Source organism: Pipistrellus hanaki (genome assembly GCF_964339955.1).
Source record: "Pipistrellus hanaki genome assembly, chromosome: 5".
Taxonomy (NCBI): domain Eukaryota; kingdom Metazoa; phylum Chordata; class Mammalia; order Chiroptera; family Vespertilionidae; genus Pipistrellus; species Pipistrellus hanaki.
In genome coordinates, this window is record NC_140507.1 from 68,986,037 (window position 1) to 69,007,170 (window position 21,134).

General features: G+C 39.0%; 1 protein-coding gene across 1 annotated transcript in view; it reads right to left on the reverse strand.

Moving 5' to 3' along the window:
* ELP3 (elongator acetyltransferase complex subunit 3) overlaps positions 1–21,134 on the reverse strand; it is a gene marked incomplete at its 5' end in the record, with an annotated part of 89,567 nt that overhangs the window by 20,588 nt on the left and 47,845 nt on the right. Inside the window, 4 exons of the mRNA XM_084885337.1 lie at positions 454–535; positions 1,684–1,911; positions 5,531–5,596; positions 9,042–9,132. Coding sequence (XP_084741463.1) covers positions 454–535; positions 1,684–1,911; positions 5,531–5,596; positions 9,042–9,132 — 467 coding nt within the window. The remainder of the gene's footprint in view (positions 1–453; positions 536–1,683; positions 1,912–5,530; positions 5,597–9,041; positions 9,133–21,134) is intronic.

Genomic DNA, 21,134 nt, shown 5'->3' on the forward strand with positions numbered 1-21,134 from the left:
CAAAGTCACTGCGAATGGTATTTAAGGAGCAGGAAGCTCTGCCCTTAAACATCTTGTACTGGCCGCTGAGATTCTATTTTAACTTCCTGAACAACAATATTGATAATCTCCACACTGATTTAAATTTTTTTTGGATTCATATAATCAAACTTCGTTTTCCCAAAGTAACTGGGCACAAAGCACAAGAGAGATGAACACGATGACTAGTGTAACAGCAAGACAGCACACAGACTATGGGTCTTGCCACTCAGAGATGAGTTGCTTCTGAACGCTCTATTCCAGCAAACCGCTTATAGGAATTTTCTTTGAGTTTAAGCACAGGTATTTCACTATTCAGTTCTGTCCCATTTTGAACAACAACAGGCGCAAAAGAGGCCTGAGGTAGTTTTTGTTGTGGTACCAAGTTAAAAATGTGAACGAGTCATGAACTTTGCCCTCCTCCTTCGCCCTTACCTGATATAACAGCTATTTTCCCAGACCCATGTTCTTCTCTAGCTATTCTTTCTGCTTCCTCCATCAGCAGCATGCCAAATCCCTATAAGGAGCAATAAAGAGGGTTAGAGAATTAAGGGGAAAAGAAGTCATTAAGGGCATCTATAAAACAAGAAGGCTAACATTTAGTACTTGCTAAAATCTGTTAAAATTAGAGTGACAAAAAGAAACGCATTTATGAAAGTAAGGAACGAGAAATCATTTCATTATACTGAAAGTACACTATAGCAGGCTAGTGGGGAGTGAGGGGGAGAGAAGGAATAACTTTGCAAGAAAAGCCAAAAGGTATTTTGTGGCTGATGTAATCTACTCACAGCAAGGGGGTAACTAACTGCCTTCACTTCTGTCTCTTTTTGAACAACTTCAAGGTGATGAAGTCTAGGGTATCTAACCTGTATTTAGTAGTCACCCCTACAATTTCTAAAAGACTTTGAGACCAGGTAATCTTCTTTAAAAAAAAAAAAAAAAGATTTTAGAGAGAAGGGAAGTGGGAGAGAGAGGGAGGGAGGTGGAGATAGAGATAGAGATAGAGAAACACTGATTTGCAGTTCCATTTATTTATACATTCAATGGTTGATTCTTGTATGTGCTCTGACTGGGGATGGAACCCACAACCTTGGTGTATGAGGATAATGCTCTAACCAACTGAGCTACCTGGCCAGGACACCAGGCAATATTCTTAATTCACTAATTTTGGAGTCTATGCTATATCTACCATTAGTTTCTTTAACCCATTTTCGTAGAACTTAAAAAGTAAGTTTTTTATTTATTTAAGTTGTTTGGGGGGAGTGGAACAGTATTCCAATATATATCATATAACTTGCATTTATGAAGTGCTTTAATACTTCTTAAGTGTTTCCACATTATCATCTCTTTTGATGACATAATAGTGAGTCATTCAAAACTGCCAGGACTGGACCATTTGTGACTTTCAAAAACAACAATTTCATATTGTTCAATCTAGGATTATATTCCACTTGCCTGAGTCTCACTTTGTCTCTTTGTCCTCCCCACTCATACCCAAAAGTGGGCAATTTGAAGAGAAGACATCTCTGAACAACTAAAATATTGGTTCCCCTGTTTCTGTACTTCCCTTTCACCTTTGTCTCTTCCTCCCATTCCACTTTTCTTTCCCTCCTTTGGGCAATTTCTTAAATAATTACGGTCAAATAGAAATGAAATACAGGATACCTGATGCTGAAACTTAGTAGGATCCCGACTGCTCACAGGGACTACACTCCCATACACATGCAGCTCTCGGACTATGGAAACACCTCCAACCAATTCAAAACGGAAGGTTTCCTCTGAACACTTCCGTAATCGTAGGAGGCCAATCAAAATGTCTTGATCTGGGTCTTCATATGATAAGAATGTTTCCCAGCCACCATTTGCAACATAATCTCTCCTTACCAATTCAACCTGTTAAATAAATAAAAAACACAAAATAAAACAAACCACACTTAAAAAAAATTATAGAGCAAAGTTCATTTTTGTAATTATATGTATTTACTTAAGCTAATATCCACAATTAAGGATAAAAAATAATCACGAATTATTTTTACTTGTCCCATCTTGAATATCAATTCAATCAGAGTTCATGTATTGTTCATGAACTATTTCTCCCCCTGGTGGGTACCAGGGCCAATGATCACTAGATACCAAAAAAATTATGCTTCTGCAATCTCTTGATGTTGATTCTGCACTGGAGAACTCATGACAGAAGCCCTTTTTGATGTTCATGAACTTATAAAAGAAAAACAATTTTACAGTTTCATAAACATTCAAACTTCATTAATCTTTAGATTTTTAAAAAACAAATCTTTATTGTTCAAATTATTATAATTGTTCCCCCCCCATAGGTGTACAATTTTTTGTCCAGTCTCTTCCCACACCCCCCACACCCCTTTCCCTGAGGATTATCAATCCCCTCCCATTCTATGTACCTGATTCTATTATATTCACCAGTTTATTCTGCTCATCAGACTTTTTATTCACTTGATTTTTTGACTCACTTGTTGATAGATATGTACCTATTTTTTGTTCATAATTTTTATCTTTACCTTTTTCTTCTTCCTCTTCTTAAAGAATACCTTTCAGCATTTCATATAATACTGGTTTGGTGGTGATGAACTCCTTTAGCTTTTTCTTATCTGTGAAGCTCTTTATCTGACCTTCAATTCTGAATGATAGCTTTGCTGGGTAATCTTAGTTGTAGGTGCTTGCTATTCATCACTTTGAATATTTCTTGCCATCCCGTCTGGCCTGCATAGTTTCTGTTGAGAAATCAGCTGACAGTTGTATGGGTGCTCCCTTGTAGGTAACTGTTTTTCTCTTGCTGCTTTTAATATTCTCTGTCTTTTGCTCTTGGCATTTTAATTATGATGTTTCTTGGTGTGATCCTCTTTGGATTCCTTTGGTTTGGGGTTCTGTGCACTTCCTGGACTTGTAAGTCTATTTCTTTCACCAGATGGGGGAAGTTTTCAGTCCTTATTTCTTCAAATAGGTTTTCAGTATCTTGCTCTCTCTCTTCTTCTGGCACCCCCATAATTCTGATGTAGGTATGCTTGAGGGTCCTTACACAATCTTTATATTTTTGGATTCTTTTTGCTTTTCTGGTTGGGTATTTTTTGCTTCTTTGTATTTCAAATCTTTGACTTGATTCTTGTGATCCTCTAGCCTGCTGTTGGATCTCTGTATATTATTTTTTTATTTCAGTCAGTGTATGCTTAATTTCTAGTTCATCCTTTTTCATATCCTCGAAGGTCTCACTACATTTATTCGTCTTTTCTAGAAAATTCTTGAAAAACCTTATAACCGTGGTTTTGAACTCTATATCCAGGTGTTTGCTTTCCTCCATTTCTTTCATTTGTGACCTGTTTCTTTGTCTCCACATTTTGGCTGCTTCTCTGTGTTGAAAGAGTGGCTTTGTGTCCTAGGTGTTCTACAGGGCCCAGTGGCTCAGCCTCCCCAGTTACCTGAGGTGGACACTCTTGGTGTACCCTTTTGTGGGCTGTGTGTACAGTCTTGTTGTAGTTAAGTCTTGATTTTTGTTGGTTATCACTGGGAGGAGTTGACCTCCAGGCCAATTAGCTGTGAGGATCAGCTGTGTCTATGATGGGAGAACTTCTATGCTGGAGAAACCCTTATAAGGCAAGTCTTGCTTTGGTGCTCACTGAGTCTGCCCGCTGAGTGTCTCTCTTATGGATCTGAGGAATTGTAATCTGGAGATTTTACTCTGACACCTGGGTACACTGGCTCTTGGATCTCCAAGGAGGTGCTAATTTCGCCTCTGCCTGAGGCCACCCAGCAGGAGCTACAGAGAGATCTGCAAATTCCTCCTCTTTGGGTTTTAGAGGTGCCCAGTTAAGGCTCAGCTGTGAAGCAATGCAAACTATTGCAGGGCCTTGGACCTTCTTTTGGATGTTCTGGGTCTCACTGACTCAGCTGCAGTTGGTTAGGTAAGTTTAGATTTGCCAGGCCATTCATATGCAAAAGCCTCTTTGCACAGTTTGGAGGGGGCAGAGTCTTAGGGCAGAGCAAACAGCAATGGCTTCCTTTCAGCTCTGCCCCAAGAGGCCCCTGGGTCTCAGTGTCCCTTGGTAATCGCTGCAAGTACCTCTGAGAGAGAGCAGCCCTTGAGTTTCGCCCACTGGCAGACTGTCCAGTTTCTCCCCATATGAGTTTGGGTCCCCAGAGTCTCGCCCGGAACTGGAGTTCAGAGCAGTCGGGAACTTGTGTCTCCCTGGGGATTGAAAAAGCCAGCTGCATACTCAGTTGCCAACTCTCTCTGCATGTGCACCTCTGTATCTCTGCCTTTAATTCCACACCTCTTCTGAGTCTCAGTGTGCTTTTCTCTTCCCTTCTAGTTGTAAAATTTCCGCTTAGCCAGCCTTCCTATAGTTCTGGATGATGTTCGTTTTGTCTTTTAGTTGTAGTTTTGAAGTTGTTGTGCGAGGCAGCAATTTCAGGTGTTTCCCTATGCCATCATCTTGATTTCTCCTCAATCTTGAGATTCTTACAAATATCTGGCTTAGTAAATGCTTCCATGAGGTTAAATCTCTGATGCTCTATGAAGAGGCTCTCAGGTAAAATTATCCACTATGCCACATGTGCAGCTCTTGGGAGAACCTCTAGGCTCCAGAACTTTCAGATACTCAATGGTTTAATTTTCTAGTTCTTCCTCCATTAAAACCCTACTTTGAGGGTAGGGGTATGTGTCATGCATCACTTACTAGTTCCTGACAGCATCACACAAGCCTTTAAATGATTATGTCTAGTTATGAGATTAATACATTAAAGAAAATTCAATCACTGAAAGAGTGGCTTTTTGGAGGAGACTTTTGTGGTAGCAATCTACATCGTTTTTGATTCAACTCACTGTTCAAGTGCCTTGTACTGTGCATAAATATAAGCAATATAGAATAATATACATACACAGAAAAGCCAAACCTACATATGTGGGCATCAGACTCAAGATTTATGGAACCCCGGTCTGCTGAAAGGGGCAGATCTATTCCTTTGATTGCCACCAATGGGCAATAATTTAACAGTTACACACAATGAGATGAGCAGATCCCACCCAGCTTTACCTGAATATAGCCACTAGCCACATGTGGCTATTTACATTTGAATTAATTAAAATTAAATAAATTTAAAAACTCAGTTCCTCAGTTGCACTCATCACCTTTTATCTTCTTAACAGTCACATGTGACCTGGCTGATGCCATACTGGATGGCACAGATTTCAGAACATCACCAGCACTGCTGAGTTCTATTGCACAGTGCCGGTCTAAAATGAAGTTCAGACTTGGTTTCCCTAATGTGGCTCTTCTAGAATTCATTCCCTCATAATTGGCTCTTTCCTGGCTTGACATCTGTATCTGATCCACAATTATTCTATGCTGGTAGTTTACTCATTTACTGTGAGGATCCAATCCATTGGTAAGAAGGTGTGGGCTCAGGTTTGCAAAAAAAAAAAAAAAAAAAAAAAGATTTATGAACAGGACCCAATTGCTCTATATAAAATGAAGAAACTAACCTGATATGGCCGTACTTTGTGATGAATTTCTTGAATTCCAACTTCTCTGGTTCTCACATCTCGACACTTGGGGGGAAACGTGGATGAAGAAACAATTATAAAACTGGTAACAATTCAATTTTTATTGAAACCACTCCACCAAACCCCAGACTCAAAATTAAGTTTGGATACAATTTGCATTGAGATAAAAGAACAGCACTAAAAAATGAAGCCATCTTTAATAAATCTGAGGATGGGAACTGTGGAATGAAAATGAATGAAGTTAGTACAGTACTGCTTTTAAAATAAGTTTAGAATTCAAATAAAATCAATATTGAAAGTAAAAAACATACATCCTAAAACCTGATAACAGTTTTACCCAGGGGATTTAACTGTATTTGAAAGTGCAATGCAAAACAATGTAGATAGAATAGTAAAAAGCAAATCCCTAACTTTTAAAAACTCTCACCACTATAGCCGTTAATATTTTAGCATATCTGTGTCACTTTGGAAATCCTGTCAAAAAAGAGGAATGCTGAAGACTGTTTTTTGTTTGTTTGTTTTTTGCAGAAAAGGGCATGCAGAAGAAGGGCTGGAAGGGAGGAAGGACAGAAGGAAAAAAAAAAGGGGGGGGGGGACACTTTCTAAAAAATAAAATAAAAAAGGGACTACATTCATTTATTATATAATCCGAACTGTAGTTACAAATAGCTCTAGTGTCTCAGGGAGGCATGAGCTGTCTGCAGGTATGAATGCAATGTCTGGTCTGCATAGCCAAGCATGTGCGATGCAACTCTCACTTCTATTCCCACTTGCTCCATGGCCTGACATTTATAATTACAAAATCCATAAAGTATTCAGTTATAGGTCTTATGGCATATTTCCCTACAAAATAAACTGAGGACTTATTTTCAGGATTCTAACATTTTCTACCAGTGAGGAAAGATCACCCTAGGAAATTTGATGATGTCATTCATGCAAGCTAAACCACCAACAGCATATTTATGAAAGATTGCTATCTACCCTGCTTCCCCGAAAATAAGACAGTGTCTTATATTAATTTTTGCTCCCAAAGATGCGCTAGGTCTTATTTTCAGGGGATGTCTTGTTTTTCCATGAAGAAGAATACGGTACACATTTATTGTTAAATGAAAATAAAGGAAATTTATTACCTGTATACAGTATGGTAGTACGGTAGTTGTCAACACAAACCAGACAAACTGTGAATCCTACAGTATCAAGAATTTACTCATTTATTCAATGACAATCATGTCATCATCTTCTGGAACATCATCATAACAATCCAATTCCTGAATTTCCTGGTGAATTTCTTGTGACTCCATTTCTTTCAGAATCAGTGGACCAAATCTCTCATGTTTAGCAATAGCATTCTGAGACAGAGCCTAGGGGGGGCCTTATTTTCAGGGGGATGCCTTATATTTCACTCAGAAGGAAACCTGTAAGTACGTCTTATTTTCAGAGGATGTCTTATTTTCGGGGAAACACGGTATATCTATACTAATAAAAGGGTTATATGCTAATTAGACCAGATAGGCTGGACATTTTCTTGACAAAACCACGGTGGTGGGGGCTGAGGCAGAGGCAGTTAGGGGCGATCAGGCAGGCAGGCAGGTAAGCAGTTAGGAGCCAGCAGTCCTGGATTGGGAGAGGGATATCCGAGGGGTCCCAGATTACAAAGGGTACAGGCCGGAGCTGAGGAACTCGTTTCTGTGCACAAATTTCATACACCAGGCCTCTAGTATTATGGACAAAATTTCCGAAGAAATACTAAGAGCTGCATGCCCCAGGAACCAGTCCAAGACAGTAATACTTTGCTAATGTGGATTCCACGAACTAAAAAACTGTATAGCAAACAAAGACCACAAGTATCTGTAATTATAAGTCTACTACCTTTGTATGCTGTCTTTTAACTACAGCAGTTCTATATAGTAACTGGCATGTGGATGTACTATATTTACATGGCCTTAATGATCGCCTGCATGTTTTTGTTTTTTTGCTTTGTTTTTGTTTTTCGTTTTTTGTGGGAGTGGGGAGTTCTTTTAAAAAGGCAGAGATTAGTATTTGCTTAATTGCTGGTATAGACATTGCCTCTGTGAACTAGATGTCTTTTGACTATGACTGAATTCCAGTTTTTAGACTCAATCCCAGTTTACTGAGGCTATCAAGGTTTATGAGGACCCAGGGCTAAAGACAATGGGCAGATGATGAGGTTATCAGGATAACCCAGCCAGATCAGTCACTCTTTGTGGTATTTTCAGAGGAGGTGGAAATAAAGAACAGGTGAATGGGAAGCAGAACAGACATACAATCTTGTTTGGTTTATTAATTATTGCAAATACATTAGCTGATTTTCTAGAACTTAAAGTTATTTAATTTGGGGAGGAGGATAGAATAAGCCAATAATGTTCACAAACTCTCCTCTGCACAAACAAATTTTCTGGAAAGTTTTCTCCATAGTAATTTGACTAAGAGAATAAAATGCCTTAGGTTAAGTCTTTAAACGAGATATAAGGCCCTCAAAATGATGTCTTTCCAAGTGCAGTCCATGCTTACATTGTGTATGAGGTCCCCATCCCACACTTAGTGACCTAGAATCCACAGCCCCATCCCACACTTAGTGACCTAGAATCTCTGAAGGCCCAGGAACCAGTGCTCAGGCCAACACCACTCCTGGCCTCTTCTCTTGAGCTGTTCAGTTCTAAGAAGTAGTTTCTAGGGCACTGAGTTCAAATCTCATAATAGTGTAAGAATCACCTAGAGCAGTGGTTGGCAAACTGCGGCTCATGAGCCATATGTGGCTCTTTGGCCCCTTGAGTGTGGCTCTTCCACAAAATACCACGTGTGGGCGTGCACATGCAGTGCAACTAAAACTTTGTGGCCCATGTGCTGAAGTTGGTTTTCGACTCTCAAAAGAAATTTCAATCATTGTACTGTTGATATTTGGTTCTGCTGACTAATGAGTTTGCTGACCACTGACCTAGAGATTTAAACTGCAGATTCCTGGGCTCTTTGTATTTCTAGGGCCTGCAGAAAGGAAGTACTTAGTAAACATCTGTGAAATAAAGAACTGACTGAATAGATGTGAGCGTGGAGTGGGGTGAGGAGACTGTTGGCAACAGCATTGTCTGGTAACTACTTCACACACGTAATCCTTGTTTCTTCAAACATCGTATCCTCATATACTTCTCTAACCATTAGTCAAGAATCAAACACTCAATACTTCAAAAGAAAATGTTTTTCAAAAAGCAAGTTAAGTACATAGTTGGCAATCTGGGTAGGTAGAAAAAAACATTACAACAAACCTACATTCTTGGAGAAGGAAGCAGAAAGGGTATAAGAGATGGGATGGGATTGGATGCAACATTTGCAACCACTAACTTCAACGTATTATACAGTAAGAATACCTTCAATATATGAAAGCTTTTTGACCAAACTCCTCATAAGTTTGTGAGAATATAAAAGTGTTTTTGCATTCCAAATTACTTTGATCTCAAGTTAGTCAGATTCTTACCTGTATTCCAAGGTCCTTCATTCTTGCGAATGCCAGCTCTCTCAAATTACCATGCTCGACTCCTGAGCTGACTAAGGGCATTGGAATATCTCTGTAGGAGAAAAAGATCAGCTGTTGTAAAGTAGAAATCATTTTTTACAGCAGGAGAGTAAGAAGACCTTAAAAAAGGAAAAAAGGAAACAAAAACTCAAACCCAAACAGCCTACAATGCAGATGAGAAAAGCAGAGGCTGAAGATTCTAACCAGGGGGCGAGGCGCCCGAGCTTCTCTATCCCCGTTTCCCCAACTGTGAGATGATGATTTTCACCTGCCACTCACTTTGTCAGGTGTTTCCGTGACAGAGATCACCTTATAAGATTATAAAGCGCAAAACAAATATCCAATAACCATTACTAATGATTTTTGAATGAAGAGATATTTGTATTAAACAAAACAAGAAATATGTGCTGTGTGTTTTTTAAATCCAATTTGTTTACAGTTATTGAATGACAAGTAACCAAAAGTCTGTCTTAGACAACAACTGGTCTCAAAGAATAAATTTTTCTTTTCCTGTTTCCCAAAATCCTAAATGAGAAGTGACTCTGTAGTAGGAGAATAATAACTTGCCTAAAGATGACAGGAGAGAAGATTGATTTCCTGGCAGTAATCTAGTGTAAAGTGCCTGGCATCAAGGAGTCTTCAATCAAAAGTTGAAGTTCCATTTTAGTAGCCCCAAACACTCTTTCTGACAAGCAGTTTTTAAAAATCTGAAGAATATGCTCAGCACATCTGCTTTCTATTCAAAGACAAGACCCCAATTTGTTTTGTCTTAATATCTGGTAGATTAGAAGATGCAGAATACACCAATTATCTTCTCTTCTTATTTTTTGCTTTTGAATCAATTTGAGTCTTTTCCTTTTCTTGTTACTTACCCTTTCAAATGTTAAGTATGTACAATTAGCTACGCCATCCATTAATTCTAATAAGATATTTCTCACTCAAAAGTATCAAAAGCCAATCAATAAGCATTAAAGACTATACAGAATAAGTCTATTGAGCTCTGGAAGCCAGTAGTTTCCATAAAGACACTATAAAACAATGACCTGTCAAAATTCTTTAAGATGATTCACCAGGAAATCCAAAGCAAGAGTAACAGCCAAAGTTCAAGTTTTCTCAATGCCCTTTTATACTTCAAAATATGTTATAAATAAGTCACAAATACATATGTATACACTTTCACAACTTAACGTGTAAAACATTGTTATACATGATGTGAAATTAATAAAACCAATGGCAAACCACTGTTGGTACCATACATGACATTTGATTTTTGTTATGCATGACAGTTATGTTTTATAAAGGTGCCAAGATACTGAATTAGCAAATACTGAAACATTGATCCTAGGGAAAATGCAGAGTTAGTTTCCTGCAAGTCTTTAGTCACATTTTAACTGACCAACGCATAACCTTGTTTTATTTGCATTTCTATTTAAAGGCACTTAATTTAACATATAAATGATTAATATTGCATAATAACAGCACTATAAATTCATGCCTCAGTGAAACATCTAACCATGTATTTTCTTCATAAGGCACATTACAGCCTTCTTGTGCTTAGGAAACCAGATAGGCAGCCCTATGTCTCGGGGCCATTTTAAATAGCAAAACCAACAAAAATGTTAAGAAATGTGTTACTGAATAGACTGTGAAAGGGACACTGTTTACAGCATGAGAGCTGAAACAAGTACATAGAATCACACCAATACCCTATGCCTCCTTCATCAACCCTCCAACTACCAGTCTATCATTTACCAGTGACTCCTGTCTGTAGCATCCTCCCAAAATGGTGGTCAATGGTGATTATCTATTTCTATCACCCCATCTGCATTTATTAGCTGAGCTGGTATTGAAGGAAGAGCTTTCCCTTTTCCCTATTTATTCACTTATTTATGAACTCATAGATTCCTATTTTATTCAATGATATTAACACATTTATTTTGTTGTGTTAGATTTGGCCAGTAGGCATGAATACAGGCTGGCCTATGGGTCCTTGTGACGTGTCCCCATCATTCTTTGAGTATTTCCTTTCTTTCTGGAAAAAAGATGTTCCAAGTATGTTTGCTGCACCAACCCTGGAACTGGTAATTTTTTCAAGCAGCTCTGTTTCCTTTCAGCAAACAGTGGTATTTAGAAAGCAAGATCTGGGCATTTGTTGTGCTCCTTACTACTGAGGAGTCACTGTTTCTAGACCCTTTCAGTGTACACACTAAGAAATGTATGTATACACATAAATGTATATATATTTATAGTCATATATAATTACACATAAACCATGCCAGTGGATGCCATGATAAAATGAATAGCAACCACTTCATTAATTACATGACAGGGTATAGGTATGTATCTATAACTATTTCTGTATACAAACTTAAAAACCCCTTTCATGCTGAAATCATCATGCTAATCCAGTGCTTGAGTATGCTTTTCAGCTTTCCATCTTTCAGTGTTTACAAACCCCCTCAGACAGTGAGAAATCTTTAGTATATTTATTTATTTGCTAAATCAGATAACTTATTTGTTCAGTGTAGCCACTCTTGCAACTATTCTAGCTGCCACCTCTACACTTCCTACCCTCACTCTCTATTTCTTTGATGACAGACAGGCTGCTGTAAAGACCTCTGTGGCAATGCCTCCGCAGGTGGTGGGAAGGGGAAGGATTATGGGCTCTACAAATATTTCTAATAATGAACCAGTACTTTTTTTTTTTTTAACATATACATTTTTATTGACTTCAGAGAGGAAGGGGGAGGGAGAAACATTAATGATGAGAGAGACTCATTGATTGGCTGCCTCCTGCACGACCCCTATTGGGGATCGAGCCCACAATCCAGGCATGTGCCCTTGACCAGAATCGAACCTGGGACCCTTCAGTCCGAAGGCCAACGCTCTATCCGCTGAGCCAAACCGGCTAGGGCTGAAACAGTACTTTTAAAAGACACTAAAATTTGCACGAAAGTAAATTCTCTAAGGAATAGGTCTTTATAATATAACACTGTTAAGCAGAACTATGTGACAGAAAGACAATTACTAGAAGGGCTGGCTAATAACTGGGGCCCAGTGGAAAAAGAAAGCAGAGGACCTTTTGTTAAAAAGTTATTTAATAGCCCTGGCTTGTGTGGCTCAGTTGATTGGAGCATCTTCTCCTACACTGAAAGGTCTCGGGTTCAATTCCCAGTCAGAGCACATAGCCAAGTTTCGGGTTCCATCCCTAGTTGGGGTGTATATAGGAGACAACTGATCGATGTTTCTCTCTCCCACATGGATGTTTCTCTCTCCCTTCCGCCCCCTTCCTCATCTCTAAAGTCAATAAAAACAACACACACACGAAAACATCCTCAGGTGAGATTTAAAAAATTATCATAATCTCAAGATGCTGAAAGCATCAAGTCAAGTAAAAGGCCCTATGAAACCACATAGGTTGTATGTCCTTTTAGGTAGCTCTAATTAACACAAAGCACAAGTCAGTGAGGACCTGGTAACACAAGGCTTATAATGATGCTGACAGTTCATAAATGTCTTTAAGTTTATGTCTGTCGCCATAAAAATGAAACAGCTTTAATGGTCTTTGGCAGTGATGTGCCTCGAGTATACCAAATGAGAGCTTTTCCTCATTAAGGAATAGGAATGTGGCAATCTCGACCAGCCAGTGTGGCTCAGTTAGCTGAGCAGCCTTCTACGCACCAGGTCACCAGTTTGATTCCCAGTCAGGGCACATGCCCAGGATTTTGGGTTGATTCCCAGTAGGGGGGTGCAGGAGGCAGTGATCCATGTTTCTCTCATAGATGTTTCTCTCTCTCTCTCTCTCTCTCTCTCTCCCCCTCTCTCTCTCTCTCTCTCTCTCTCTCTCTCTCTTTCTCTCTCTCTCTCTCAGTAAGGGGGGTGCAGGAGGCAGTGATCCATGTTTCTCTCTCATAGATGTTCCTCCCTCCCTCCCTCCCTCCCTCCCTCCCTCTCTCTCTCTCTCTCAATAAAAACATGTTAAAAAACAATTTTTAACAAAGGAAGAAATGTGCCAAAACTGGAAATGAGGGAATATAATTCTATTCATGTGAAACTTCTATGTGCCAAGTAGTGTGTGCTAAGCAACTTGGAATCCATAAAGACAAAAAGACAGTATTCTAAGACTTCAAAACCCAGTGAGATTGCTGACCATTTGACCCATCTAGAAAGGAATTTAAAATTACTTTTAAATTTCTCAATTTGTTTCAATCTGATTTCATTTTCTTGAAGAGACTGCATTTGAGAATATTCACTTTTCTATTTCAAGCTTAGTGGTGCTATTATTTGCTATTTACTCATCAAAAAACCTTTAAAAGGATGTCTAGAGATTTTTTTTGGTTTGAAGTTTCTCACATTTCAGAAGCATGTTTTGGTTGCAAATTGGTATTCCTATTTAATGCTTTGTAGTGAATTAAATATCACATCGAGGCAGACAGCTGTCAAACAGCCTGTGGGCAGCAACAGTTTAATGTGGCTCCATCATACGTCTGGACAGAATCTTACATTTAATCACCAACTGCACCCGAAGGCTTCCATCTATTAGGTGGTTCATAAAAACACCCAGTAAGATGCTATTGACTCAGCTGTCATAAAGTTAAAAGAGTAAATTAGTTAGGGGGTGTGGGGGGACAGGAAAGAGGAAGGGTAGGGGAAATGGCCAATTAAAAATATCAATAAAATATAGCATAAAAAAAAAGACATCGTGTTTTCACTTGAATCTTCCCTTCTACTTTCCTTCCTGTTCTTCCCTCCTGATACTTGTCTAAAAAATAGTTCCTAAAATCTTTGCCATGTACACATTTAGATTCCCTAATCAACATTAAGTAGATAGCCTATAATTGGTAAAAGCTGTCATAGGTAGAAATGAAATGGCCAGCCCAGTTGGTGCAGCGCAGTGGTTGAATGTTGACCCATGCACTAGGAGGTCATTGGTTCAATTCCCGGTCAGGCACATGCCTGGATTGCAGGTTCGATCCCCAAGAGGCAGCCAATCAATGATTATCTGTCATCATTGATGTTTCTACCTCTCTCACCTTCTCCCTTCCTCTCTTTGATATAAGTAAAAACTTTTTAAAAAAAAAACACCAAAAAACAAAGAAATGAAATGGCCAGATTTTCAAGTCATATATGACTTTCTTTTACTATGATTTAAAACAAAAAATAAATCAACTATGATTATTAAAATTGTCTGGATTAAATGCTCTGGGAGAACCTTTGCCAATCGTTTCTTTTTAGCAAGACATAACTAAATGCTTCCAAATTAGACTAATAATCAGTTTTCCACATTCTAAGAATTGCTTTAAAAGTTTATAATTGAAGCAAGAAGAAACAATGCAGAGTCAAAATCCTGTGATTCTCCTTCCCCAAATCAGAAGGTTTCTCAGCCACTTAACACTGTCTAAACACCCATCTTTCTCTTGCACAGTTAGATATGAAGCTGTTTCACCAAACTATTATTAGTGTTAAGTGTACTATGCGAACATAGACATGACTTTTGGGTTCCCTGGTCTACTTACTTGTGCAGGTGAGAGGAAACAATTCAAAAGACTCCTAAAAGGTAAAGGTAATATTTATGAAGTGGTTTTTTTTTTTAAGCTATTTCAATAAAAAAGAATATCCATTCTGATCCAAATTCCATAACTGGCAAATTACATATTAACAAACAATTGATATAAGAAGAAACACAAATAATCGGTCACATGGAAAAATGTTAATCCTTACTATACCTACAGAAATGCAAAATAATACCCTTAGGTAAATGAAATAAAAAATTTAATCATCCACATGTATAGAGTTGTGGTAAAACCAGTTAACTATTCACTCTAAACTGGATTATCCCTCTGGAAAAGCATATCAACATAATTAAAGATGCTTAGATCTTTTATCTTAATCTGTTAGATCATACTAACAGATAACTTCAACATAAGTAAAAGTTCAAATATATGACTCTGACCTGTAGTGGAGGCTAGGATGATTAAAAATTAAAAACAACTTGAAAGCAACCTAAACATTAGGAAACAGTTATCTGAATAAAACTGTTCCCAAATTAAAATGCTAGACTACTATGCTACGTTAACATTACAACTATGAATATTATTCTAAGTCTTAAACAAGAAATGCAAACACTATATTTGCCAATGTATAAAATGTACTGCTGTGTAAAGGTGCATCCCAATTATACAAAGCAATTTTAGGAAAAATAATGTAAGCCTATTATTTATATATTGAAAGTGATTTTAAAGTAGCTTTATAGAGAAAATATTTTTTTCCAAATTAGTAATATTCTACAAACTGTTGGGGAAAAGTATAAGATCACAAAATAAAAAAGAAATTGGGACAAATGAATGGTGGTTCAGAGCAGAAACACATCACACCATACACCTCAACTCGGCAAAAGACAAGTCTAGAATTTCAGTGGTTACCAATAACAAAAAGCAAGTAATCTATATCCTCTATAATAAAAGGCTAATATGCAAATAGACTGAACAGTGGAACAACTGGTCGTTATGACGTGCGCTGAACACCAGGGATGTTTGCAGAACATGGTGGACATTGGTCATAGCAAGATGGTGGAGCAGGTGAGTGGGGGCGCCAGGTCAAGGCGGGGTGCCAGTCACTGTCATCGCGCAAGCCTCTGGTGGTTACTGAAAATTCTTTGCTCCCATGCACCTGCTGCCATCACTGGCCCCTCTGGCTTGGCACCATCAGCAAGTGCGAACAGTGGCTGGCGGCCCTAATTGCTCCTGAGGGCTTCTCCATCTCCCCTTGCTCCTGAGGGGTGATCAGGACAGCAGCCACCGCTCATACCTACTGCTGGTGTTGGCCCCAATCGCTCCTCTTCATAAGCAGGTGGGAATGTTGGCAGAGGGAGCAGGGTTCTGTGGCAGGAGGGGCCGGGCGGGGGCACAGAGGATGAGCTAAAACCTGTGCCTACCACAGCCTCTTGGCCCACAGTTCCTTTCAAGGTGCACGAAATTCATGCACTGCACCCCTAGAGTGTGTGTGTGTGTGTGTGTGTGTGTGTATGTAAAAGTCTAAGCAACCATTATGACCGAACAACTGGTCAACCAGTCCCTATGATGCACACTAACCATCAAGGGGTAGATGTTCAACGCAGGAACTGCTTCCTGGTGTCAGTGTGCCCCCACAGCCAACCTCTCCCTGGCTGACCAAACTCCTGCACATCCCCCTCTCCCCACCGCAGCCGGCCCTGATCAGGACTGTGCCCCAATTGCCAGCCAGGCCGAGGGACCCCACCCTCGTGCACCAGGCATCTAGTTAAAATAAATTTGAATCATTTTTATGCTATATATATGAATATGTAAGTAAAAGTGGGCAGAAAGTAGCAAAATATAATTAATTCGAATGAATTCTTATGCAGGTAGTCACAGTAATATTCAATGCAAAACAAAGTAACATAATATACTTGAAAGAATTGTGCCCACGCTTATAGAAAAATAAATGCTAACTTGAACATTTGTCCACTAGCAAGCTACATTTAAAAAGCTAGAATTCTAACGGAAACTTGTATAACAATATCACAGCTGTATTAGAAACAAAAAATAAAGTGGAAAATTTTAATCTTTATATTAAAAAACCTAGAGAATAATCCCATTCAGAGTTAAGTAAATTATCATTCCCAAAGCATGAAACTCTGACATCACAGTCCGACTCCAGATGACTCTCCACCAAAGGCATTCACTGTCAGGAACTGAGTCATCACCATCTTCAAACAACAAACTGTCCTCAGACTCAGGGAAGACACATTTTAAAGGAGATTTAACTTCTTATTTTATAGTATGTGTTCCGATGGTGTCCCCCCAAAATGTATACACACCTTTACAGTAGATAGCTCAATTTTGAAAATGAAATGTATTTTAATAAAGACTGCCTTTATAATTTTTCAAAGTATGTGTATACATTTTTGGGGAACACCCTATATAGCACACAGTTGGCCTTCTGGAATTACAGCCGGGAACTCTGCTACGGGCTGACTCCAGAGAGAGAGAGCTGTGGTGGGGTCATGCTAGAACTGCGTACAGGGAGGTTTCTTTAGTCAGCTACATGTTGGTTCTCCATGATCACGCCTTTCTCATCATACAACCTTTTGGTTATATAATGTGCATGTTCTTACCCCCTTTACAATTTTTCTATAGAGACTATATTTGCTGCTGTTTTCTTGAAATCCTCTTGGGATAATGTCCCATAGTGATATTTCATAAAGTCTACAAAATTAAGCTTTTAATGTTATAGCACCGCCTCTGTTGCTTTTGACTCACTGATAACAGCAGTGAACAATTTAAAGCTCAAAATGAGGAGGAGGAGGATACAAATTCTCCATCTGATTGCCTGTGTGATCTGTGCCTTGTTGTTTCTGATAAGAAAGCTTCGATGTCCACGGCTGTGAAATTTTATCCTGTGATGTCTGTTGCCATGCTGGTCCGACATTAACTTTTTGATTGTAGTATGAGTGCTTGACATTAAGTTTCTTATTGCCAAAGCATCCATTACTGAAGGCATCCATCCTGAATAAACATATGTATGACAGCTGTATGATACAGCTACCAGCAAAACAACCACACAAGGAGCTAGGCTGCCCCCACTCAGGAAGTTCACTTTTCCAGAAAGCCATGGGTAACCTGGATAACTAATCATCTGAGTAACCCCATTTCTCCCTTCCTGCACCTTAATTCCCTTTCCTGTTATTTAAATTAGCAAACAGAGAATGAATCCATAAAAACCTAGGCACCCCAGCCCAGGACCCCTAACAAAGGCAGAGCGCTAGGTCTGTGCTCTCTCCCATGCCCTCAAACCTGCTGTGCTCCTTGGGCTTGCTGGGTACCTCAAGGACCTGTAAATAATAAATCCTGCTCCTCAAAGTTCCCTGAGGATTTTGGTGCAGTGCATCCTGCAGCCATAATAGAAAGCCTGGGGCGGGTCCTAGCCACTATATTATCTCTTCTCCTCCCCCTCCCCCCCCCCCCCCCAAATGTGGGGTAAATGTCTGTGCCAGCTCACCACAAATAATCAGGCCAAGCAAGTACCTCGGGCATTCCTAGCAGACAGCATCACTATCAGCAGGTTGAGAGCCAGGCAACAGCAAAACTGCCACACACTGCTCCTGGGAAGTAGTGTCTTCACTGCTCTCTGGTTGCCCCAGTCGGTTAAATGCAAATAATCTTTTCCTTTTGTCTTTGCTAGTAATACTTATTGCATCTTTATTTTCTACTGTATTAATAGAAAAATTTTAAAACAATCTCAAAGTTATAGAAAAAAGTCCCAAATGCAGTACAAATAATTATTTTCCTTAACTATCTCAAAGTAAACTGGAAACACAATGTCCCAACACTCCCAAAATGCTTCAAGTATTTCCCTACAACAAAGATATTCTCTTATGTAGTCATAATACGACCAACAAAAATCAGGAAATTAACACTGACACTTCACTACTGTCTAACCTTAGACTCCATTTTATCTTCACCAGTGTCTCAAGATCTTTGTCCTTTACAGCAAAAGGATCTAGTAAGAACCTTGTGTTGTATTTTGCTGTCATGTCTCCTTAGTCTTCTTCAAAATGGAACTCTTCCCTCGATCCCCTACTTTTGAAGATTATAGTCCACTTATTTTCTTAGAAAGTTCCTCAATTTGGGTTTGTCTGGTGATTCCTCATGATCAGATTCAGATTATGGAGTTCTGGCTGAATAATACAGAAATGATATCCGGTGGTACACAACCAGGATTTGTACTATTACTAATAATATTCACATTGATCAGTTGCCAGGCTTCTCCATGGTCAAGGCTTCTTTTTTCTACTTTAATTAACAAAGGCATTGTAGGAGGTACTTTAAAACAATGTAGTCAATTCTTATTATTCGTGGTAATGTTCTACAAAGTTGCCATGAACATTTAATTAGTGAATATCATAACACTGCTCCAAGAGGAAATACAGGGTTAGGTTCCTATGTGCAACAATGTCATCAACTGATCAATACATAACTTGTTTTTACCTGTGTTTCTGTGTAAGGACACCATATATATTGAACTTGAGGCCAATGGTTCTATAACTCATGGCTGAATGAAACTTATCTAACATATTTTCTCCATAAGGCACACTGTAATCTGCTTACACTTAGGAACATTACACAACACTTAATTACTACACCTGGGGCCATTTTAAACAGTACAGTCACCAACAAACAGCACAAAAATGCAAAATGTGGCCATTAAATAAACACACACACACACACACACACACACACAATCTTCTATTCCAAAACACCATGGAGTACATTCTAATTTTCTCCTTAAACCTAACTAGCTCACATTATCCTTAATATTATCTACTATTAAGGCATACCTATTAGATCAACCTTTTGCAAGTAACCAATCTTTTGCTGCTGTCCTCTTCTCTGAATCCTCAGACACATCCTCCTCACCTGCTCAGCTCTGACAGCCTGTGTCAGATCCGCCCTGCGAGAATGCCCATTTTACCACATTCGGGCTCTCAGAGCCTGCTCCATACCACCGCCTCCTTCCCAAGAACACGCTTCTTTCTCACCCAGCTCCGGCCCTGCAGCTCCCTACTTCTCCAAGTGAGATGCCTGCATTGTTCAGCACCTCCTCACGTCTTCTGAACTCAACTGTTCCGGAAAGGTAGGAAAAGGGGAAGGCTAATGCAAACAATTCCAACAGCTGAATTTTCTACTCACTATCTCCTTAGTATTTTTAAGTATTTAAAATACAGATCCTATAGGCAATTTAGATCCTTACGTTTGGCCAATAACTTCTTTAAGTAAGTTTTTATTGATTACCAGAGAGAGGGAGAGGAACAACAACGATGAGAGAGAATCATCGATCTACTGCCTCCAGCACACCCCAGACTGAGAATCGAGCTTGAAACTGGGACAAGTGCCCTGACCAGGAATCGAACCGTGACCTCCCGAGCCACACTGGCAGGGCAAGTTGGGCCAATAATGTAAAGAAGTTAAGAAATCACTATGTTGTGGCAGAAGTATGGTGTAAACATCCTTTCACCTTTAAGCAACTCCATTCTTTTATAAGCAACTCCAACTCGGTAATTTTCCTTTGGTTGGTGATTCTGCCTGTTCACAGTAGTCATTGTTTTATACTCATTAGTAACACACTTTTTGTGCTCAATGGATACTAGTTGCAGTAGAAAACTATATATGTATTTACTATCATCTTTTAACCTTATACAGTAATTCCCCCTTTATTCGAGGTTTTGCTTTCCTGTTTCAGTTACTTGCAGTCAATCTCCATTCAAAAATATTAAATGGAAAATTCCAGAAATAAATAATCCCTGAATTTTAAACTGTACACTTTTGGTGCCATCCCCTTTCTCCCAGGTCATGAGTCTTCCCTTTGGCTGGCATAGCCACAGTGTACGCGCTGCCCGCTCATTAGTCAGTAGCTTTCTCCGTTATCAGTTTGACTGTCACGTCGTCATGTGTATGTTCAAGTAATCCTGATTTTACTTAATAATGCCACATTCATGTAACTTTTATTATAGTACATTGTTATAATTGTTCTATTTTATTGTTGTTAACCACTTATTATGCCTAATTTATAAACTAAACTTCACCATAGGTGTAGATGTGGAGGAAAAAACAGTACACATAGGGTTCACTACTATCCAGTTTCAGGTAACCACTGGTGCCTGTGGTCTTGGGACAAATCTCCCGCAGATAAGGGAACAGGGTGGTGGAAATGTGCCTAATGACCAACAAATAGAGGAACGGTTTTGTTAGGATTATACATAAATAGGTAACTTTATGGTTTCTAGAATTTTTTCAATGTCAGATTTCCAGTAAAAAAATTCTTAAAGGCCCAAAATTGCAAATGAGATCATAATTTCTTTCTCCTATGAAAAAAACAGTTGATTTCCTTCATGCCATCAGGAATATATCACTCTTTGTCCATATTTACATTAATATCTGCTAACAATGTTGCTACTCTTCATTTTATTTTCAGAGACTCTATAACAGGGATAACAGACACATGGCCACACCTCCAGCTCCCACACCGACTCTTGCA